The sequence below is a fragment of the Lepidochelys kempii genome, chromosome 10 (assembly GCF_965140265.1).
Source record: "Lepidochelys kempii isolate rLepKem1 chromosome 10, rLepKem1.hap2, whole genome shotgun sequence".
NCBI lineage: Eukaryota > Metazoa > Chordata > Testudines > Cheloniidae > Lepidochelys > Lepidochelys kempii.
This window is the reverse complement of record NC_133265.1, coordinates 78,997,009-79,018,997: the sequence shown is the minus strand read 5'-3', so window position 1 is coordinate 79,018,997 and position 21,989 is coordinate 78,997,009. Positions and strand designations below refer to the sequence as shown.

Here is a 21,989-nt window from a genome sequence, read left to right as displayed (position 1 = left end):
CACCGGTGCATGGTGCAGCTAGGCGAGGGCAGGCCGTGCGTGGTGCAGCGGGGCCCTGGGTAGCACCGGTGCATGGTGCCGCAGGTTAGGTAATGCACCGGTGCATGGTGCAGCGGGGCCATGGGTAGCACTGGTGCATGGTGCAGCTAGGCTAGGCCGTGCGTGGTGCAGCGGGGCCCTGGGTAGCACTGGTGCATGGTGCAGCTAGGCTAGGCCGTGCGTGGTGCAGCGGGGCCCTGGGTAGCACCGGTGCGTGGTGCAGCTAGGCTAGGCGGTGCGTGGTGCAGCTAGGCTAGGCCGTGCGTGGTGCAGCCGGGCCCTGGGTAGCACCGGTGCATGGTGCCGCAGGTTAGGCAATGCACCGGTGCATGGTGCAGCGGGGTCATGGGTAGCACCGGTGCATGGTGCAGCGGGGCTAGGCAGTGCAGTAGGGCTTGGTGCAGCCAGGCTAGGGATTGCAGCACCGATGCGTGGGAGCTATGGACTGCGCCGGTGTTTAGTGAAGCAGGGACAAGGGGTGCACCACATCTGTTGCATTGATGGCACTGGTGCCCCGGGAGGAGGCTAATTGGATTGATGAGGTTTCTGGCTGCTCTGGTTCTGAAGTGGCTGAGGCCAGTGGTGCTGGGTGTCTGTGCAGAGCGCCATTCTGGCCCCGCTCGGCACTATGTGGCCACCATGGGACTATACCACGTGATTTTTGGTTCCCCTTTCTGGCTTTGGTGACAGCTTTTGACAGTAAAGCTTTTGGTACTGTCTTGCATGACCTGCTCAGAAGCAAACTAGGGAAATGCAACCTAGATGGAGCTACTATAAGGTGAGTGCATAACTGGTTGGAAAACCATTCCCTGAGAGCAGTTATCAGTGGTTCACAGTCAGGCTGGAAGGGCATAAAGGGAGTGGGGTCCCGCAGAGATCAGTTCTGGGTCTGTTCAATAGCTTCATTAACGATTTAGACTAATGGCACAGAGTATACTTATAAAGTTTGCGGATGATACCAAGCTGGGAGGGGTTGCAAGTGCTTTGGAGGATAGGATTAAAATTCAAAATGATCTGGACAAACTGGAGAAATGGTCTGATGTAAATAGGAGGAAATTCAATAAGGACAAATGCAAAGTACTTCATTTAGGAAGGAACAATCAGTTGCGCACACACACAAAATGGGAAATGACTGCCTAGGTAGGAGTACTGCAGAGCGGGATCTGGGGGTCATAGTGAGCCACAAGTTAAATATCAGTCAACTGTGTAACACTGTTACATTCCAGAATGTTGTTTGCTTTTTTTGTATTAGCAGGAGTGTTGTAAGCAAGACAAGGAAGTAATTCTTCTGCTCTACTCTGCTCTGATTAGGTTTCAGCTGGAGTATTGTGTCCAATTCTGGGCGCCACATTTCAGGAAGAATGTGGACAAATTAGAAAGAGTCCAGAGAAGAGCAATAAAAATGATTAAAGGTCCAGAAAACATGACCTATGTGGGAAAAGACTGAAAAAATTGGGTTTCTTTAGTCTGGAAAAGAGAAGACTGAGAGGGGACATAACAGTTTTCAAGTATGTAAAAGGTTGTTACAAGGAGGAGGAAGAAAAATTGTTTTTCTTAACCTCTGAGGATAGGACAAGAAGCAATAGACTTAAATCGCAGCAAGAGCGGTTTAGGTTGGACATTAGGAAAAACTTCCTGTCGGGGTGGTTAAGCACTGGAATAAATTGCCTAGGGAGGTTGTGGAATCTCCATCGTGGGAGATTTTTAAGAGCAGGTTAGACGCACACCTGTCAGGAATGGTCTAGATAATTAGTCCTGCCATGAGTGCAGGGGACTGAACTAGATGACCTCTCAAGGTCCCTTCCATTTCTATGATTCCATGACCGTGCCTGGAACAGGGTGGTAGAGAGTTCCCTACTCATCTTGGACCAACATGCTGCTCCGTTAAAGGCCATTCTCTTCATTGTGATATTTATGTCCTTGCCCATCAGTACAATGGTTCCTGCCTGACCTCTCCCCTTGTTTCACCTGGATAGGTCACCTCTGTCTAGGGATGTAGAGTGGTGGATGAAGGGGGAGGAATGCAGTTTGAGTGCTGTCACTTGAGACCGAGTTGCCACATTTGGCCTTTCTGAAGCTGTCGCTATGCTGGAGGTGGAGAGAGACTTCTCCATCTTCCCTGCAGCAGCCCTTAGAGGAGCCACTCCAGGGAGTTGATAGCCTGGTTAAACCTGGTGGCAGCCACATAGCTGTGGAGTTAATTTTCCTCCCGGTGAAGTACGTTAGTGCCACTTTGTGGATAAAATTATACAGATCCTGACTGAGGAGTCTGAATCCTCTGAGGCTCAGCAGTGTCTTGAGGGCACAAACACCATGTCCTCCTGAGTTTCAGACAGTGCTGTGGGTTGGATCTTTGTCCTTCCTAGCTAGAGAAGGCCACCCACTGTTAGCTGAGATGATCAGTGTTTCCCCCTGGGACACAGGCTGTCCACTGGCTTGAAGACAGCTGAGGCTAGCATCCCTGAATGCTGACAGTTGCTTCCCAATGATAAATCATTGAAAAGATTGTCAGGACAACAAGGACCCTCAGATTTCCTTGATCCCAGAGACAAAGAAATCTGCATCTTAGTGAAGAAACAGCATGAGGTCTCCTTCCTTCACCAGACTCCCTGTCTCTTGCTTCTCAGCTGGAAATGCTTTTCAGACTGGGACTGAAACTATAAAAAGGAGGGGCAAACAGCCCAAGACCCCTCTCTCTCTCCCTGTCATAAATATAAAGGGAAGGGTAAACCCCTTTGAAATCCCTCCTGGCCAGGGGAAAGCTCCTCTCACCTGTAAAGGGTTAAGAAGCTAAAGGTAACCTCGCTGGCACCTGACCAAAATGACCAATGAGGAGACAAGATACTTTCAAAAGCTGGGAGGAGGGAGAGAAACAAAGGGTCTGTGTCTGTCTATATGCTGGTCTTTACCGGGGATAGACCAGGAATGGAGTCTTAGAACTTTTAGTAAGTAATCTAGCTAGGTATGTGTTAGATTATGATTTCTTTAAACGGCTGAGAAAAGAATTGTGCTGAATAGAATAACTATTTCTGTCTGTGTATCTTTTTTGTAACTTAAGGTTTTGCCTAGAGGGGTTCTCTATGTTTTTGAATCTAATTACCCTGTAAGATATCTACCATCCTGATTTTACAGGGGGGATTTCTTTATTTCTATTTACTTCTATTTTTATTAAAAGTCTTCTTGTAAAAAACTGAATGCTTTTTCATTGTTCTCAGATCCAAGGGTTTGGGTCTGTGGTCACCTATGCAAATTGGTGAGGCTTTTTATCCAACATTTCCCAGGAAAGGGGGGGTGCAAGTGTTGGGAGGATTGTTCATTGTTCTTAAGATCCAAGGGTCTGGGTCTGTAGTCACCTAGGCAAATTGGTGAGGCTTTTTACCAAACCTTGTCCAGGAAGTGGGGTGCAAGGTTTTGGGAAGTATTTTGGGGGGAAGGACGCGTCCAAACAGCTTTTCCCCAGTAACCAATATTAGTTTGGTGGTGGTAGCGGCCAGTCCAAGGACAAAGGGTGGAATATTTTGTACCTTGGGGAAGTTTTGACCTAAGCTGGTAAAGATAAGCTTAGGAGGTTTTTCATGCAGGTCCCCACATCTGTACCCTAGAGTTCAGAGTGGGGGAGGAACCTTGACACTCCCCCTGCCCATATCACTCTCCACACCTGAGAAGACCAAAGAATCAGCTGTTGGACTCTGGGGGAGGGGTCCTGACCTGAACGTTCGGTCAGTAATGCTGTTGTAAGCATGTGGTGAGATGCTGCTTTGAATCTAATGTAGTTTTGTTAAGGTAGGTGCTGGAAAGCATTTTTATCTTTATTGTAACCATTTCTGACTTTTATGCCTCATTACTTGTACTCAAAACCTTTGTCGTTAATAAACTTGTTTTATCTAATCTGGTGTGTTTTAAATTAAAGTGTCTGAGTAACTCCATTAGGGTGGTAAGCTGGTGTATATTATTCCCTTAAAGGAGTAACAGATGTCATATATTTGGACTGTTCAGCGGAGGGCTGGGCATACAAGGCATACATTTCTGGGGGGGAATCCAGGACTGGGAGTGTATTGGGTTCACCTTCCAGTATAACCAAGGCTGATGAGAGCCAGAGTGTAACTCAAGTGTGGTTGTCAGGCTGTTGTTACACACAGATGCTCAACATGGGGCTTGCATGCTGGAAGGCTGTTTGTGAGTGGCCCAGGTGGGAGCTACTTCAGCAAGGTGTTGTAGGGCAGGGGTGATACTGCCCCTCACTGGTCTCAGTTGCACCCTGGTATGTCACAAGTACCCATTGAAGTCAATGGAAAGGCTCAAGAGGCTTTGGACTGGGCTCACAATGCATACATTTGTTACTATTTCTACAGAGCTGTCATGGTGAATAGTGATTCTGGTTTCCACCCAACGGACAATCTCCGTGTGTCTGAAAACAGACGTGTTTTTAACCCTGAAGTTAACTTTTTTTTTTTTTTTTTTTATGAGAATAATTTCTCTGTCAGTTGAATTTCTCTTGGGCCATTTCCAGATCTATTCATCATACAAATGAAGGCTCCAATCTTGCAGTGAGATCCGCACAGGTGTATACCTGTGCCTGTATAGAGCCCAGTTGACATGATGTGAATCCTTGCAGGTATGTGCGGTGCACCTGCACAGATCCATGTGCAAGACAGGGACCTAATGGACTGCAGAACATTTTAATTCTGGGATGTCCTGAAAGCAAACTATTTGGTGGCTGGTGACAGTTAGATTAGACTTCTAGGTTCCCCAGTCTGCTTTACAATCCCATCAGCTATTCAAAGAAACACCAGCATGAAAGGAAACACACAAACACACCTCAGTTTAAAATTAAACACAGTGAGGCAAGTGCCCTGTGTGACTTGCTCTAAACACTGCCAGCATATACGACATTGTGTTGACATCCTTTATGTGTGACATGATCAGCCTCTCCCAGTGCTCCGAGACGGGGAGAGTGCATGGAAGTCATGGAATAATAGCACAATTTGGGTTTACTTTAATTCTTTCTCTCTTTGTTTAATCCTGTTCAAAGAAAAATAGCTATATTGTAGTAAGGTCAAATGTTACGTTTCTGTTGTTTACTGACAATGCAAAGGGTGCAAAAATCAACAGCAGATGGGACCAAGGCTCTTGAGTTGAGGTGTACCACATGTAATGTTTTCTTTTGACCTTGCTTAGGAATTTAGCATATCTGATCTCATTAATTCATTAAATAGAAGGATATTGGTAGCAGCTCCACAGTTCAGGATGGGTTGAGATTTGTAGTCTTATTTGGCATCAAATCATATGATTAGGAATGGACTTTTTTTTTTTTTTTTTTTTTTTACAGCTCCCAAATATGCACCATTTAACTCCTAAGGTACAAGTTTATTAGGACTAAAAATAGTTGGTTTGCATGGGACAGCTGGGAGGGATGGAAACTAAGCAGATTCTTAAAGCCATTGTTGATTAAGCAGTGAAATTCCCATCAATTAGGAGGAGGGGGTGGGGAAAAGGCCCCACAAAATTCTGAAGCTGTGGAGCAAAGTAGATGGTGAGTGTCACAGTTTCAGGTAACTGCACCTCCGTCTCCTCCCTGTGGGCTGCTCCAGGAATGCCTCATCCGGTCTCCAGCTGTCACCTGTCTCTGAACCAGGACCTTTGCCTCACTCCCTTCTGAATGGGGGGTTGAAGTCTGCTCAGCTCCCTGTCTTACACTGAGTATCCCCCAGCAAGCCAGTCTGCTGACAGACCAGCATCTGGACGTGCTCTTTTTATGGTTGCCTACAAGCTCTTTCTCAGCAAAGTACATTTATTTAAAGACAATAATTGTTCTATATGCCTGCTAAAAGCTTACCAGCGGTCACCTATCAGTCTTATGGGCCCTATTAAGCAAAGACTTTTCAACCGTCTGCAAGATCTGGGGAACCCCGTGGGACAATCCTGCTGTTGGCTGGATGAAAATGAACACCCTGTGTCAGCTCAAGCTCATCTTTTTATACCAAAAGCTCTTCCTTTGGTGAAGTTTCTGGAAAACCTAGTTTGACTAACTACCCCGGGGGCTGTGCTGTTCCCAAGTTGTTTACAAGCTCCAGCGTACTACGCCCCTTCCCTAACTAATGCCCCTGTTGTAGTTGCTGGAGTGGTAGTGGCAGTAACCTTCCTACAGGGGCTACTACACAATCCTATAGCAACCCATTGGTCCCCAAAGATACCGTAAGGCAGGGGTAGTCAGTAGGTGGGCTACAGGCCAAAGCCAGACCGCCAGATATTTTTGAATTGACTCCATAAGAACCGCCATACTGGGTCAGACCAAAGGTCCATCTAACCCAATATCCTGTCTTCCAACAGTGGTCAATGCCAGGTGCTTCAGAGGAAATGAACAGAACTGGACATCATCAAGTGATTCATCCCCTGTCACCCATTCCTAACTTCTGGGCAAACAGAGGCTAGGGACAGGACACCATCCCTGCCCATCCTGGCTAATAGCCATGATGGACCTATCCTCCATGGAACTTATCGAGTTCTTTTTTTGAACACTGTTATAGTTTTGGCCTTCACAACATCCCCTGGCAATGAGCTCCACAGGTTGATGGTACGTGGTGTGAAAAATACTTCCTTTTCTTTGTTTTAAACCTGCTGCCTATTAATTGCATTTGGTTACCCCTAGTTCTTGTGTTATGAGAAGGTGTAAATAACACTTCCTTATTTACTTTCTCCTCACCAGTCATGATTTTATAGACCTCTATCATATATCCTCCCTTAGTCATAGAATCATAGAACTGGAAGGGACCTCGAGAGGTCACCTAGTCCAGTCCCCTGCACTCAAGGCAAATCTAAGTATTATCTAGATCATCCCTAACAGGTGTTTGTCCAACCTGCTCTTAAAAAATTCCCCATGATGGAGAGATTCCACAACCTCCCTAGGCAATTTATTCCAGTGCTTAACCACTCTGACAGGAAGTTTTTCCTAGTGTCCAACCTGAACCACCCTTGCTGCAATTTAAGCCTATTGCTTCTTGTCCTATCCTCAGAGGTTAAGTCGTCTCTTTTCCAAGCTGAAAAGTCGCAGCCTGGAACGGCTTCCATATGAGGAGAGATTAATCATACCCATAATCGTTGTTGCCCTTTTCCAATTCCAATGTATCTTTTTTTGAAATGGGGCAACCCCATCTGCATGCAGTATTCAAGATGTGGGTGTACCATGGAATTACAGCGGCAATATGATATTTGTCTCATTATCTGTCCCTTTCTCAAGTTTCAGAGTAGCAGCCGTGTTAGTCTGTATTCGCAAAAAGAAAAGGAGTACTTGTGGCACCTTAGAGACTAACCAATTTATTTGAGAATAAGCTTTCGTGAGCTACAGCTCACTTCATCGGATGCATGCCGTGGAAAATACAGTGGGGAGATTTATATCCACAGAGAACATGAAACAATGGGTGTTACCATACACACTGTAACAAGAGTGATCAGGTAAGGTGAGCTATTACCAGCAGGAGAGGGGAGGGGGGAACCTTTTGTAGTGATAATCAAGGTGGGCCATTTCCAACAGTTGACAAGAATGTCTGAGGAACAGTGCCAGGGAGGGGGGAATAAACATGGGGAAATAGTTTTACTTTGTGTAGTTTTACTTTGTGTCATGACCCATCCACTCCCAGTCCCTATTCAAGCCTAAGTTAATTGTATCCAGTTTGCAAATTAATTCCAATTCAGCAGTCTCTCCTTGGAGTTTGTTCTTGAAGTTTTTTTGGTGAAGAATTGCAACTTTTAGGTCTGTAATTGAGTGACCAGAGAGATTGAAGTGTTCTCCGACTGGTTTTTGAATGTTATAATTCTTGACGTCTGATTTGTGTCCATTGATTCTTTTACGTAGAGACTGTCCAGTTTGACCAATGTACATGGCAGAGGGGCATGGCTGGCACATGATGGCATATATCACATTGGTGGATGTGCAGGTGAATGAGCCTCTGATAGCGTGGCTGATGTTATTAGGTCCTATGATGGTGTCCCCTGAATAGATATGTGGACACAGTTGGCAGTGGGCTTTGTTGCAAGGATAAGTTCCTGGGTTAGTGGTTCTGTGGTGTGTGGTTGCTGGTGAGTATTCGCTGCAGGTTGCGGGGCTGTCTGTAGGCAAGGACTGGCCTGTCTCCCACGATCTGTGAGAGTGTTGGGTCATCCTTCAGGATAGGTTGCAGATCCTTGATGATGCGCTGGAGAGGTTTCAGGGGACACCATCACAGGGCCGAATCACACCAGCCACACTTTCAGAGGCTCGTTCACCTGCACATCCACCCATGGGATACATGCCATCGTGGGCCAGCCATGCCCCTCTGCCATGCACATTGGCCAAACTGGACAGTCGCTACGTAAAAGAATCAATGGACACAAATCAGACGTCAAGAATGATAACATTCATAAACCAGCCGGAGAACACTTCAATCTCTCCGGTCACGCGATGACAGACCTAAACGTGGCAATTCTTCACCAAAAAACTTCAAAACCAGACTCCGAGGAGCGAGTGCTGAATTGGAATTCATTTGCAAACTGGATACAACTAACTTTGGCTTGACTAGGGCCGGGGAGCGGCTGGGTCATGACACAAGGTAAAACTCTTTCCCCCCGTTTATTTTCCCCCCCTCCCCGTTCCTCAGACGTTCCTGTCAACGGCTGGAAACGGCCCACCTGGATTATCCCTACAAGGGGGCCCCCCCCCGCTCCCCTTACCCGCTCCCCCTCCTGCCAGGGGGAGGGGAACAGCCCTGGCTGCTCGCGCCCGGGGCGGGCTCGGGGTGGCCCCAGCCCCGGCGGCCGGAGCCCGCACTCGGCGGGAGGCCCGCGCGGGGCCCGCTCCTGGGGCTGGGCCCTGCGCCCGCGGCGGGCGGCGGCCGGGCAGGGCTGGGGAGGTGCCGCGGGCGCCGGGGGGCGGGCCCGCTGCCGGCAGCGCCTCCTCCCTCCCGGCCGGGGGCAGTGTCCCGGCTCGGCCGCGCTGGGGCGGCTCTCGGCGGGCCGGGCTGCGGCTCCGCAGCGAAGGGACGCGAGGAAACGGAAGCGCCGGCTGCGATCGCCGCCCCGGCCCGCCCTAATCCGGGCCCTCCGCGGCGGCCGGGCCCGCGGGCAGAGCCAGCCGGCCGGGAGCCGCCAGCCCGCCGCCGCCGCCGCCGCCGCCCCCGCGCGGTGAGTAACGGGCCTGTCACCGTGGCGACAGGGCCGGGACCCCCCTCCCCCCCCCGCGGCGCTGCAGCTGCCCCTCCCGCAAGGCCTCGGGGCTATCCCCGTAACCCCCCCCCTCGGGGACTGCAACTCCCCCCCCCACCCCCGCGAGTCCGGGGCTCCCCCCATATCCCCCCCTGCAGGGCGACACACACACACAGCGCTGCCCCCCCCCCTTGTATCCCCCTCTGCAGGGCGACACACACACACAGCGCTGCCCCCATATCCCCCCCTGCAGGGCGACACACACACACAGCGCTGCCCCCCATATCCCCCCCTGCAGGGCGACACACGCACACAGCGCTGCCCCCCATATCCCCCCCTGCAGGGTGACACACACACACAGCGCTGCCCCCCCCCCCGTATCCCCCTCTGCAGGGCGACACACACACACACAGCGCTGCCCCCCCCATATCCCCCCCTGCAGGGTGACACACACACACAGCGCTCCCCCCCCCCCGTATCCCCCTCTGCAGGGCGACACACACACACACACACAGCGCTGCCCCCCCATATCCCCCCCTGCAGGGTGACACACGCACACAGCGCTCCCCCCCCCCCATATCCCCCCCTGCAGGGTGACACACACACACAGCGCTGCCCCCCCCCGTATCCCCCTCTGCAGGGCGACACACACACACACACAGCGCTGCCCCCCCCCGTATCCCCCCCTGCAGGGCGACACACACACACAGCGCTGCCCCCCCATATCCCCCTCTGCAGGGTGACACACACACAGCGCTCCCCCCCCCATATCCCCCCCTGCAGGGCGACACACACACACAGCGCTGCCCCCCCATATCCCCCTCTGCAGGGCGACACACACACACACACAGCGCTGCCCCCCCATATCCCCCCCTGCAGGGCGACACACACACACACAGCGCTCCCCCCCCCATATCCCCCTCTGCAGGGCGACACACGCACACAGCGCTCCCCCCCCCCATATCCCCCTCTGCAGGGCGACACACACACACAGCGCTCCCCCCCCCCCATATCCCCCCCTGCAGGGCGACACACACACACAGCGCTGCCCCCCCATATCCCCCTCTGCAGGGCGACACACACACACACACACACACACACACAGCGCTCCCCCCCCATATCCCCCTCTGCAGGGCGACACACACACACAGCGCTCCCCCCCCATATCCCCCCTCTGCAGGGCGACACACACACACAGCGCTCCCCCCCCATATCCCCCCCTGCAGGGCGACACACACACACACAGCGCTCCCCCCCCATATCCCCCCCTGCAGGGCGACACACACACACACAGCGCTCCCCCCCCCATATCCCCCTCTGCAGGGCGACACACACACACACACACACACACACAGCGCTCCCCCCCATATCCCCCCCTGCAGGGCGACACACACACACAGCGCTGCCCCCCCATATCCCCCCCTGCAGGGCGACACACACACACAGCGCTCCCCCCCCATATCCCCCCCTGCAGGGCGACACACACACACAGCGCTGCCCCCCCATATCCCCCCCTGCAGGGCGACACACACACACACAGCGCTCCCCCCCCATAACCCCCCCTGCAGGGCGACACACGCACACAGCGCTCCCCCCCCCGTATCCCCCTCTGCAGGGTGACACACGCACACAGCGCTCCCCCCCCCGTATCCCCCTCTGCAGGGCGACACACGCACACAGCCCTCCCCCCCCCGTATCCCCCTCTGCAGGGCGACACACGCACACAGCGCTCCCCCCCCCCCGTATCCCCCTCTGCAGGGCTACACACACACACAGCGCTCCCCCCCCCACCCCCGTATCCCCTCTGCAGGGGCGACACACACATACAGCGCTGCCCCCCCATATCCCCCTCTGCAGGGCGACACACACACACACACACACACACACACAGCGCTCCCCCCCATATCCCCCTCTGCAGGGCGACACACACACACACACACAGCGCTCCCCCCCCATATCCCCCCCTGCAGGGCGACACACACACACAGCGCTCCCCCCCCCATATCCCCCTCTGCAGGGCGACACACACACACACACAGCGCTGCCCCCCCATATCCCCCCCTGCAGGGCGACACACTCACACACACAGCGCTGCCCCCCCCGTATCCCCCTCTGCAGGGCGACACACACACACAGCGCTGCCCCCCCCGTATCCCCCTCTGCAGGGCGACACACACACACACAGCGCTCCCCCCCATATCCCCCTCTGCAGGGTGACACACACACACACACAGCGCTGCCCCCCCCCGTATCCCCCTCTGCAGGGTGACACACACACACACAGCGCTGCCCCCCCCGTATCCCCCTCTGCAGGGCGACACACGCACACAGCGCTCCCCCCCCCCCCGTATCCCCCTCTGCAGGGTGACACGCACACGCAGCGCTCCCCCCCCCGTATCCCCCTCTGCAGGGTGACACACGCACACGCAGCGCTCCCCCCCCCGTATCCCCCTCTGCAGGGCGACACACGCACACGCAGCGCTCCCCCCCCCGTATCCCCCTCTGCAGGGCGACACACGCACACGCAGCGCTCCCCCCCCCGTATCCCCCCTCTGCAGGGCGACACACGCACACGCAGCGCTCCCCCCCCCCGTATCCCCCTCTGCAGGGCGACACACACACACAGCGCTCCCCCCCCCGTATCCCCCTCTGCAGGGCGACACACACACACAGCGCTCCCCCCCCCCCGTATCCCCCTCTGTAGGGCGACACACACACACAGCGCTCCCCCCCCCGTATCCCCCTCTGCAGGGCGACACACCACACACAGCGCTCCCCCCCCCCCCCGTATCCCCCTCTGCAGGGCGACACACGCGCACACACACAGTGCTGCCCCCCCCATAGTCCCCCTCTGCAGGCTACACAGACACACACAGCGCTGCCCCCCCATAACCCCCCCTGCAGGGCGACACACGCACACAGCGCTCCCCCCCCCGTATCCCCCTCTGCAGGGCGACACACGCACACAGCCCTCCCCCCCCCGTATCCCCCTCTGCAGGGCGACACACACACACAGCGCTCCCCCCCCCCCGTATCCCCCTCTGCAGGGCGACACACGCGCACACACACAGTGCTGCCCCTCCATAGTCCCCTCTGCAGGCTACACAGACACACACAGCGCTGCCCCCCCCATAACCCCCCCTGCAGGGCGACACACGCACACAGCGCTCCCCCCCCCGTATCCCCCTCTGCAGGGCGACACACGCACACAGCCCTCCCCCCCCCGTATCCCCCTCTGCAGGGCGACACACGCACACAGCGCTCCCCCCCCCCGTATCCCCCTCTGCAGGGCTACACACACACACAGCGCTCCCCCCCCACCCCCGTATCCCCCTCTGCAGGGCGACACACACTACAGCGCTGCCCCCCCGTATCCCCCTCTGCAGGGCGACACACACACACAGCGCTCCCCCCCCCCCGTATCCCCCTCTGCAGGCGACACACGCACACAGCGCTCCCCCCCCCACGTATCCCCCTCTGCAGGGCAACACACCGCACACAGCGCTCCCCCCCCCCGTATCCCCCTCTGCAGGGCTACACACACACACAGTGCTCCCCTTTTCACAGCACATGCGTCTCTTTACCTTGAGAATGCTCCCCCTCCCACACCCCCCCTCTGTCCCATCCCCCCTCAGGGCTACACACAATCCTTGTGCTCCCCACATATACAACCTTGCAAATCTACACGCACACAGAGCTCCTGTGTTCCTTCTCCAGCGGGGCTACACACCCATGGCTGGGCTTCCTTGCCACCACCTCTGGACTCCCCCTGTGCTTCCTCCCCCTGCTACATGTGTGCACGCATCCCTGCTGTGCCTTCCCACCTGCCAGATCCCACAACCCCCACACTTTGTCCCCCCCGACCTTGCAGGGCTCCATACACCCCCCCCCCCACACGTGCCCACCTGCTCCCCGCTGCTGGTCCCACACTAGCCCCCATGCTCTCCCTCACTCTCTGCCTACGTAAAGTCTTTTGTAATAACTTCTCCTCCCCACTTTCCCTCTAAAGGGCTCTTCCGTGAGGGCCTTATCTTCTGGACTCTCATACTCTTTATAGTGCCAAGTGACTTATCTGCAGGAATGGTCTCCCTGCCCATGCGCACCTGTGCCCCACCCGGAGGATGTTTCGCTTCTCTCTCTCTCTCTTTGTGCCCCACATGCCTGCACCCACTTCTTCTCTCCCCTGACTTACCACTCACATGCAGGACCCTTCCCCAGATGGGTCATGACAGTAGGGGCGTTCTGGCAGGGTATGTTTGAACAGGGAGCTGCTATGCAGACAGCACTGCCAGGTGGGGAAGGCTGTTGGGAATACCCAGCTCAAAGTATGAGAATAAAATGCAACAGGGCCTTGGACAGAGCCTCCTAGCTGGGTCAGTACCCTCCAGAGAGACCAGTCAGGCCTGAGTGGTTTCTTTCCTCACCCCACTCACACTCCGGTTAACACTAGGGATATTTAAAGTATGGTGGGGGGGGATCTCAGGCCTTCCATTTAGGTATCTCATATTTCTTCACAACCCCCAAAGCAGTTACTATAGCCTTTCTCTACCCTCCACTTAATATACTGAGAGATCAGGGTGGAGAGGGCATTAATTAAGAATCAGCAAAGAAATATTAATAACAAGTTCTTATACAGCCTTCTCATCCATATGTCTCAAAGTGCTGTACAAAGGAGGTCAGTCTGATTAAATTTTACAGGTGGGGAAACTGAGGCACAAGGAGGGGAAAGAGGTGGACTTTGGCAAGTCAAACAGGTCAGCATCAAAGTCAGGAATAGAACCCATATCTTCTGCCTCCCAGCCCAGTGCTCTGTCTTCTAAGCAACACTGCCTCCCTTTCCAAAAGAGGAAGTGATCCCTTTTGCCACCCTTTGCCAGGCAGCTTTCAGGGCCAGCCATGCCTCAGACCCCTGACTCTTACAGCCTGAAAGCTGTTTGTTTTTGGCTGGTCATACTCCAGCTTCTCTCCTATTGCAGCATCCTTTCTTGACTTCTAATTCGTTTGAATGGCATAGAAGTCGTAGCTGTAACAAGAAAAATATGTCTTCCTAATTGACTGTGTGGGCAGATGTATGGGTGTTCAGCAAGCTCTAAAACCTGACCTGCCTGACACTTGCACAGCTAAGCCACTCCAAAGGATGTTATTCATAAGATATTGTTCTGTGGTGGTTAATGCGGAGACACAGATGTGGGCATCTAATCCCTCACTACCTCTCCATCCTCTGTGTAGGCTGCAGTTATGCCATTAAGCGGGCTTAAGAGAGTGTTATTTTGATGTCCTAAATATATTTGGGAGGGGAGTGAAGAGGGTGGGGAGGGGCGTCCACGAGTGTCAACTGAGTGAAAGGGGCTGATGACATTTGTAATTCAAATTCAGCTGTGAGTGGGCAGACCCCTGCACCTATGTAAAATCCCGTTGACTTCAGCTTTTTATGTGGGTAGACATTTTTCATGCTTATCTGCCTGTTAAAAGCTGCTGCTGCTTTTTATGTGTATGTTGAAAACCAGAATTTTGGAAACCTACCCAGGTAGGTGGGTAGAAATACCCAGGAATAATTTTGGTGGACTCTGCAAAATATACAAGAGGCTTCTGATGCAAGTGTGAGGTCTGACCTCTGAAGTCAGAGGTAGGCAAACTACGGCCCGTGGGATGGTCCTACCCGGCCCTTGAGCTCCCGGTCAGGAAAGCTAGCCCCCGGCCCCTCCCCTGCTGTCCCCCCTCAGCTCGCTGCGCCACCAGTGCTCCGGCCCGCCTCTCCTGCTGTGGCTGCAAGCTCCTGCCGCTCTGAGAGGCATGGTAAGGGGGCGGGGAGCGGGGGGGTTGGATAAGGGGCAGGGGGTTCTGGGCAGCAGTCAGGGGACAGGGAGCAGGGGGCGGTTGGATGGGGTGGGGCTGTCAGGGGACGGGGAGCAGGGGGAGTTGGATAGGGGATGGCATCCCTGGGGAGCGGTTAGGGGCGGGAGGGGGCAATCAGGGGACGGGGGGGGTGGATGGGTTGGGAGTTCTGAGGGGGGCAGTCGGGGTGGAAAGTGGGAGGGGGCAGATAGGGGGCAAGGGCCAGGCTGTCTGGGGAGGTACAGCCTTCCCTACCCAGCCCTCCATACAGTTTCAGAACCCCGATGTGGCCCTCGGGCCAAAAGTTTGCCCACGCATGTCTTAAGTTCTTTTAGGTTATGAGCAAAGCATTGCTTTAACCTGGGTAAAATTTTGGACACTCTCCAAATGTGCTTTGATTGTGATGGAGGAGGCATTTTATTTCTGCTGTCCGTTTTATGCTTTGTAAATGGCCTGGACAAAGGAAAAATAGGGCAGAGATTTATTTGGAGAGGCCTAGTGGCTGGAAACTGAGAATTAGGAAACTTGGGTTTTAGTCCCAGCAAGTCGTTTCCTCTCCCTGTGCCTCAATTTCCCCATCTGTAAAATGGGGATAATGATGCTAACCTCCTTTGTAAAGCGCTTTGAGATCTATGGATGATAAGCTCTCGATAATATGATTGTTTTGCAAAGATGGGGCCAAACTGGAACTTTTTCCAAACACGCCCTCCCCAGGCCCCTGAATTTTAGCTGTTTGTATTAAAATGGGCTGGGGTTCAGGTCACACCCAGCAACTTTGGCTGGTCTCCAGTTGTTATTCAGCTCGCCTGTTGTATGTTGTTGTGTATGTCAGGCACACACGTGTGTGTGTGTGTGTGTGTATTATAGTTGCATGGGAGCTTGGACTTGTGTAGCTCTGTGGTATAACTGGGATTTGTAGCAACATGGCACTCTTTTTATAAAAGAAAGTATTTTATTTATTTTTGTTTCAGTGTCTGTGTAAAGTGCTGGACTGACACTCCTGTACGCTGGAGCCCTCTCTGTCCCTAGAAGAGGTACGTAACGCTTAATGGCAACACCATCGTTCCTATGGTGCCCCCCTCCCCCTTTCCTCTGCACTGAAGGGACCTCCTCTAGGAGCGAACAAGCAATTCAGTTTCCATGCTGATGGCTCTCCATCCTGGCAAACTGAACATTAGCTCAATTTGTTAATTTCTGAAATGGATCTCTAGAAAAACACAAAACAAGACTTGGGCTTCATGCTGGATGTTCACATTGCTCAACTGGAACTTAATGGCAGGGCACTGTCTTGTGTAGAGGGAATGTTGAACCTGAGTGTCAACAGTTATGGTAATATTTGCATCATTGTTATTTAGCAGTAGCAGCATTGCAGTGCACAAAGGCCCCAGTTAGCATCAGGTTGCGCTACACAAGAGTAGACTTGATCTCTGCCCTTACGATCTAACTTGAAAGAAGACTTATCAAGTGACTGCAAGGAGGAGGACAATGTTAATAAGGTCATGTGGTTGCATTGGTCAACTGTGCACGGTTGGAAGGCTCCATATACAGTATCTGGAAACTTTTCCCCCTGACTGCTGCACAACCTTAGTCATTGTTGGTTGTAATATAGGCTTATACTATAAAGGTAGGTAACCTATGCAGGATAATGACAGAGAAAAGTAATCCTGCAAGATTTAACAAAGAAGAACCAAGGAATTGTTTTTGTACCTCCTTCGTAAAATGAGAGTAAGCACCTATTTAACAAAAGTAGAAAACTTTATATAAAATATACATTGATCTGCAAAGTTCTTAATGCCATCCCCACATCTCATGCTTAAAGGTTTGGGCCTGAATGATGACAAGGTATTTTCCAAAATAAAAATCTCTGTTTAAAACTTGTATTGAAATAGCAGTTTGCTTGTATTGTTTTTGCTGGGCTATTTCTTTTTTGGAGTATATTTGCTAGCATGCTAAAAGGCAGCTGTCTGAAGTGTCCCCTTTGTCCCGTTCTTCCAGAAACATGCAACATGGCAGCAGCCATGGAAACTGAACAGCTGGGTCTTGAAATCTTTGGAACGTCTGAAAGCGAGGAGCATGCTGAGGCAGAGGAGCAGCCAACACTGGAACCCTTCTATGTAGAAAGATATTCCTGGAGTCAGCTTAAAAAACTGCTCACAGACACTAGGAAATACCATGGCTACATGGTGGCCAAGGCTCCTCATGATTTCACGTTTGTGAAGAAAAATGACCCTGAAGGACTCCATTCAGATAGGGTCTACTATCTGGGTAAGTTGCTTGCGTGACCCATGTCTTGATTCAAACCCAGACAACCTCAGTGGTGGTTTTCGTGTTCTTCCTGTGAATAAGATGTATTGGACAGCAAAACCAGAAGGGCTCGTTATGGGCTTGATGCTACAATTGCTGGTCAGACTAACTGATCGTCCTGGTCCTTTCAGGCCTTAACATTTGTGAAAAAAAATCTTCCAAAGGAAAGAGGGGAGGGTGGTGGAAACGTCATCTCTTGGGACTCTTAGAACTGGAGAAAGAATTAGAAAGTGTTCTTTCGGGAACAGCCCTGCACTAGCTGGGGAGATGGAGTGGCCGCCCGTGGAGGTCTTTTTGGGCTTATGTCTCTCATTGTTATGGACTTGAGTCTATTGAAAATAAGTTTGATTTCTCCCCCCCCAAACATTGGTAGAATTTGATCTGTTTTTCCTATTTGCTTGCACCCTGATGGAGGGGGAAAAGAGCATATCTGCATGTTAGCCTCCTAAAAAGAGAAATTGTAAGCATAATTTTCAGACACCTCAATGCCGCTGTTCCAGATGGAGCATGTTTTCCAGGGTCACTGCAGATAGCTGGGAGGATATGTAGAAATGGGGACATATATATTTACACAAATGAAATGCTTTGTTTTTCCTGTAGTTATCTTTGGCTTCTCTCGTGAATGGATGTATTAAAATTGTTGGCCTCTTCTCCTCACTTCTCACTCATTTTTACTAATTGTGGTTCACTTAAACTGGGTAAATCTGGGGTTCTAAGTCAATGCTGTGCCAATTTTAGTACTTCCATGTAATTTTTGTAGTGTGAAAGGTACTGCAGATGATGGGGGCGGGGCTTAGCAGGTTTTGTGGTTTCTGTCCAAAAGCCACAGTAGTAAACATGAAAAATCCAGTCTACAGGGAGTGGTGAAGCCCTGTTCAGAAAACAGAGCCAGAGCTGAATTCTGACTTCAGTGCTTGCTTCTTGGGAAAGTCTACACGCGGAGAAAACCCTGCGGCTGGCCTGGGTCAGCTGACTCAAGCTCATGGTGCTCAGGCTCCAGGGATGAAAACCTGCTGTGTAAACATTTGGGCTCTAACCCAATGCCAAAAGTCCAAACAGCAATTTTTAGCCCTGCGAGCCCAAGTCAGCTGTCTTGAGCCACCCACAGCTGTGCTGTGTGTCTCTTATCCCTGTGTAAATGTACCCTTAGAGTCTGATTAGCAATTCAGAATGAAGGTGTGGAACCTCAATGAAATCCATGGAGTGCCACATGGGGGCACAGTCTGCCCACAAGCTGATCCAAAACCTGAAACTGATGATCTGTCCCCCTCAGTTTCCCCTCTCATAAAATGGGAGTTAGTAACATTTTAACTGGCCTTCACAGCACCCTGGTGAGGCAGTTTCATGGACATGGTTAATTTGACACTTCATCCATTTATAGCAGTACTTTTAAAGTAATTTTTAGAGATTGAGCAGGAGGACCCAGAGGCGGATTGAGTAAATGGGCTTCTTTATTGCTGTACTTGTTCCCCTCGACCCAGTTGTCGAGCAAGCACTGGATTAGTTACGGCACACTTTTTTTTATCTAAGTTAGTATATAAATACCTACATTTGTTGCAACACCCCCAAAGCCCTTATTGAGTAATATGAACGCCCATACAATGAATATTAATAGCTATATACTGAATATGATTATTGCCGCCCCTGTTTACTGTTTAAGCATATTATACAGCCATTTTTACCTTGAAGATGCATTTCTTTGCAGTAGTTGTAGCCAAAAATTCCCTTACTCAGCAGTTCGCAGGGAGGGGAGGAAGGAGCCATGACCCCAAGCTCATCTATGTAGCTGGGAAAGGAAGGAAGGGGGAGATTACCCTTTGAGTAAAGAAGTGTTTTCTTTAGACACCCACATTCCTTATGCAGCTGCAACGCTTATCAGTCCTTAACAAGCAGAAGGGAAGGGAGAGGGATGGCAACTTTATCAAGCAAAGAAATTGTGTGTGTGGGTGCCTACTCCCTATTACCATGATAGCGGTTTTCCAAGTCTTTACTTAACTTTACATATCCAAACAGGAAATCAGGAACTGCACCTACCCTGCTGCTCCTTGTAGTTTTACTATCGCAATCTTTTATATATTTAAAAGGTATACCTTTCTCTGTTGTTGCTGCGTGAAAAACCCACGCAAATAATGGGAAAGCGTCTGTCTGAAACAGGGGAAGGCGAAACTGACTAGAGACAAAGTAAACAATGAAAAATAAAGAGAAATTGTTCTTTCATTTTGGAGAAATCTTATGGGCTCCTTTTAACAAAAGGAGGTAAAGAATGTTTAGGCAGAAGAGTGACTGTTATGTTGAAAGTGATTCGTAACTAGGTCTAATCCTGCTGCTAATCAGGTCAGTGGCAAAACTCCCATTAACTTGAGTAGGAGTTGGCCCCAAAGGTTATAAAACATAGAATATTAGGGTTGGAAGAGACCTCAGGAGGTCATCTAGTCCAACCCCCATGCTGAAGATTAAAAATGTGTGGATTTGTTTTGTCTAACAAGTGTACTTTTTGAGGGTGAGGGAGAAACCCCATCAAAAGGTAGCTGGAAACCCTCTCATTTGAGGTATGGCTATGTTGCAATCAGGAGCAGGGATTGCACCACACATAGGCATGCCCAAGCTAACTTGCTAAAAATAGCAGTGTAGCCACAGTGTCACCGGCTAGCCACCGGAGTCCAGTCCTGCTCCAGACCCTAGGTATGCACTCAGGCAGTTAGCCCATGCCACCACCTGTGCAACCGCCGCGACGCTCCAATTTTTAATGAGCAAGCTTAAGCAAAGCTAGCCTGGGTATGCCTAGGCTTGCTGTCCCAGCTGCAGTGTAGACGTACCATTTCAGGCAAGGGGCGTGACTCTGTAATCCGGCAAAGAGCTTTTAATAATTAAGAAGCCCTGCTTCTGGAGCTTGATTTTGAATTGTCCCTCAGTAACAGGTCCTGATATAGACTTTCCAGGGAATGTCAGTGTGCTAGGGGGCAGCATGCCTGTGTGCTTGGTATGGTGCCTTGTTCCAAAATTTCACCTACAGGCACCTCCTCCTTTTCTGCTTGCAGCGTCCCCCTTCCCCACCATCCCATGCTGTGAATGAGGCTGCAATGTGCAGACGTTCAGTGGTTCCCCCTTAGGAAGGCAATTGCTCAGTCTGCTGTTGTGTCTTTTGGTTTGTCTTTATCAACTCCTGGGAGAGCATTTGTCATATTTCAATAACTGGGAATGAATACTATTTTTCTTTATAGCCATGTCTGGCGAGAACAGGGAGAACACGCTTTTCTATTCGGAAATTCCCAAAACCATAAACAAAGCTGAAGTCCTAATGCTTTCCTGGAAACCCCTTTTGGATCTCTTTCAGGTACGTGAACATGATGACACCTTCTTTCCCTCATGGCAGGCATTCATGCTGCTCAGGCAAGCTGGAGTTATTGCAGTTGTGAGCCACCAACAGGCTGTGCAGTGAATGTCTTAAGGTCTTAAACGTTTTTACTTTCCCTCGTGCTTAGCTAAGCGCTTTACTGTTAAATTTTAAAAAGATCTTATCTTGTCAACTTTTACAAAAGGCTACAACATGCATAAATCATTTTAAAAAAAAAAAATGCTTTTCTGGGTGGTTTCTGCTCCCCCTGCCGGGGTTGTAATTGCTGCATGTAGCTTCCAGCAGATCTGTTGTAGTAATTTTTCTGAAGGAAGAGCAAGGGACTTATTGTAGAAGCCTCACTTCTAATGAGTCCAGGTGACTTCTGATACAGTTGGTTTAAAGGTGTTACAGCTTTTGCCTTCCCCAAAATCCTCCTCTACCAGTCTACTGTATGGCTGCTGTGTCAATGGCAAGACTATGGGAGTCCACAGTGAATACCATGCAGTGGAGGGGGTTATTGATCCATATACTTAATCCCCCAGCTGCTTCTGGCCCTCATGTTGGAGTTCCGAGCTACACTCAGTAGTGCACAGGTGGTACGTGCCCCTTATGTGGTCTCCCTGTGTCCTTGTCCTTCCCCTCAGCAAACCTGCAGCAGTCCTCTGGTGTGGAAGGGTGGCAGGACTTGCCCCTGTTGCATTAGCTATGACGTGAGCATCCTGGATGTTACCAGTCTGTCCCCTCATGAGGCTGTAGGTCCTACTAAAAATGCTCGTGGTGCTCTCATCCCTCCCAGCTGATCACTGTGGATCTTGGCTCGAGTTAGTTAAACTCTGTGTTACTACTTTTCCTCTCTAGTCACCGCTGACATTTTTAATTCTTTTACAACACGTTCTGTTTGCCTCGTAACCATCAAGCTGCCAGCCAGACATGCCTGGTGTGTGGACCTTGTCTGTATAGCAGTAAAGCACTCACTAGTGATTTGCTGAAAACAAAAATCGACTCTCACTAGGTTTTTGGGTCTGGAAGCAAAAATGGACAAACTGTGCAGCTTTCTGAGCACCATTCTGGCCCAGGTTGCTTCTTTCTCCTAAGGCAGCATCTCCCTTGTAAACCTAGAGCTCCCTAGGCATTTCCAGACGCTTGCTCATTCTAGCGCCTGGTCTGTGCACACAGTTGCCTAATTTTAACGAAAGGGGGGTGAGTTTTAAACTGATTTATTTAAATTGGCGCAATCTTGTATGGATACGCTTTAAATTCATTGAAATCTGGTTTATACTGGTTTAGCTTGCAGCAA

At 51.2% G+C, this 21,989-nt stretch overlaps 1 protein-coding gene across 4 annotated transcripts in view; it reads left to right on the top strand.

The window, feature by feature from the left end:
* Nucleotides 1-6,592: 6,592 nt before the first annotated feature.
* Nucleotides 6,593-21,989, top strand: part of DPP8 (dipeptidyl peptidase 8) — a 46,295-nt gene continuing 30,898 nt past the window's right edge. For 2 of the 4 annotated variants that reach the window (XR_012154100.1, XM_073304356.1), the window contains exons 1-4: nt 8,960-9,195; nt 16,023-16,085; nt 17,047-17,316; nt 20,577-20,689. Coding sequence is in view for 3 of the 4 variants with exons in the window: in XM_073304356.1 (XP_073160457.1) it covers nt 17,058-17,316; nt 20,577-20,689 (372 nt within the window). In the remaining variant the exon portion in view is untranslated. Of the gene's footprint in view, nt 6,614-8,959; nt 9,196-16,022; nt 16,086-17,046; nt 17,317-20,576; nt 20,690-21,989 lie in introns of those variants that run through there. The other 2 variants (XM_073304357.1, XM_073304358.1) reach the window with 2 other exon arrangements.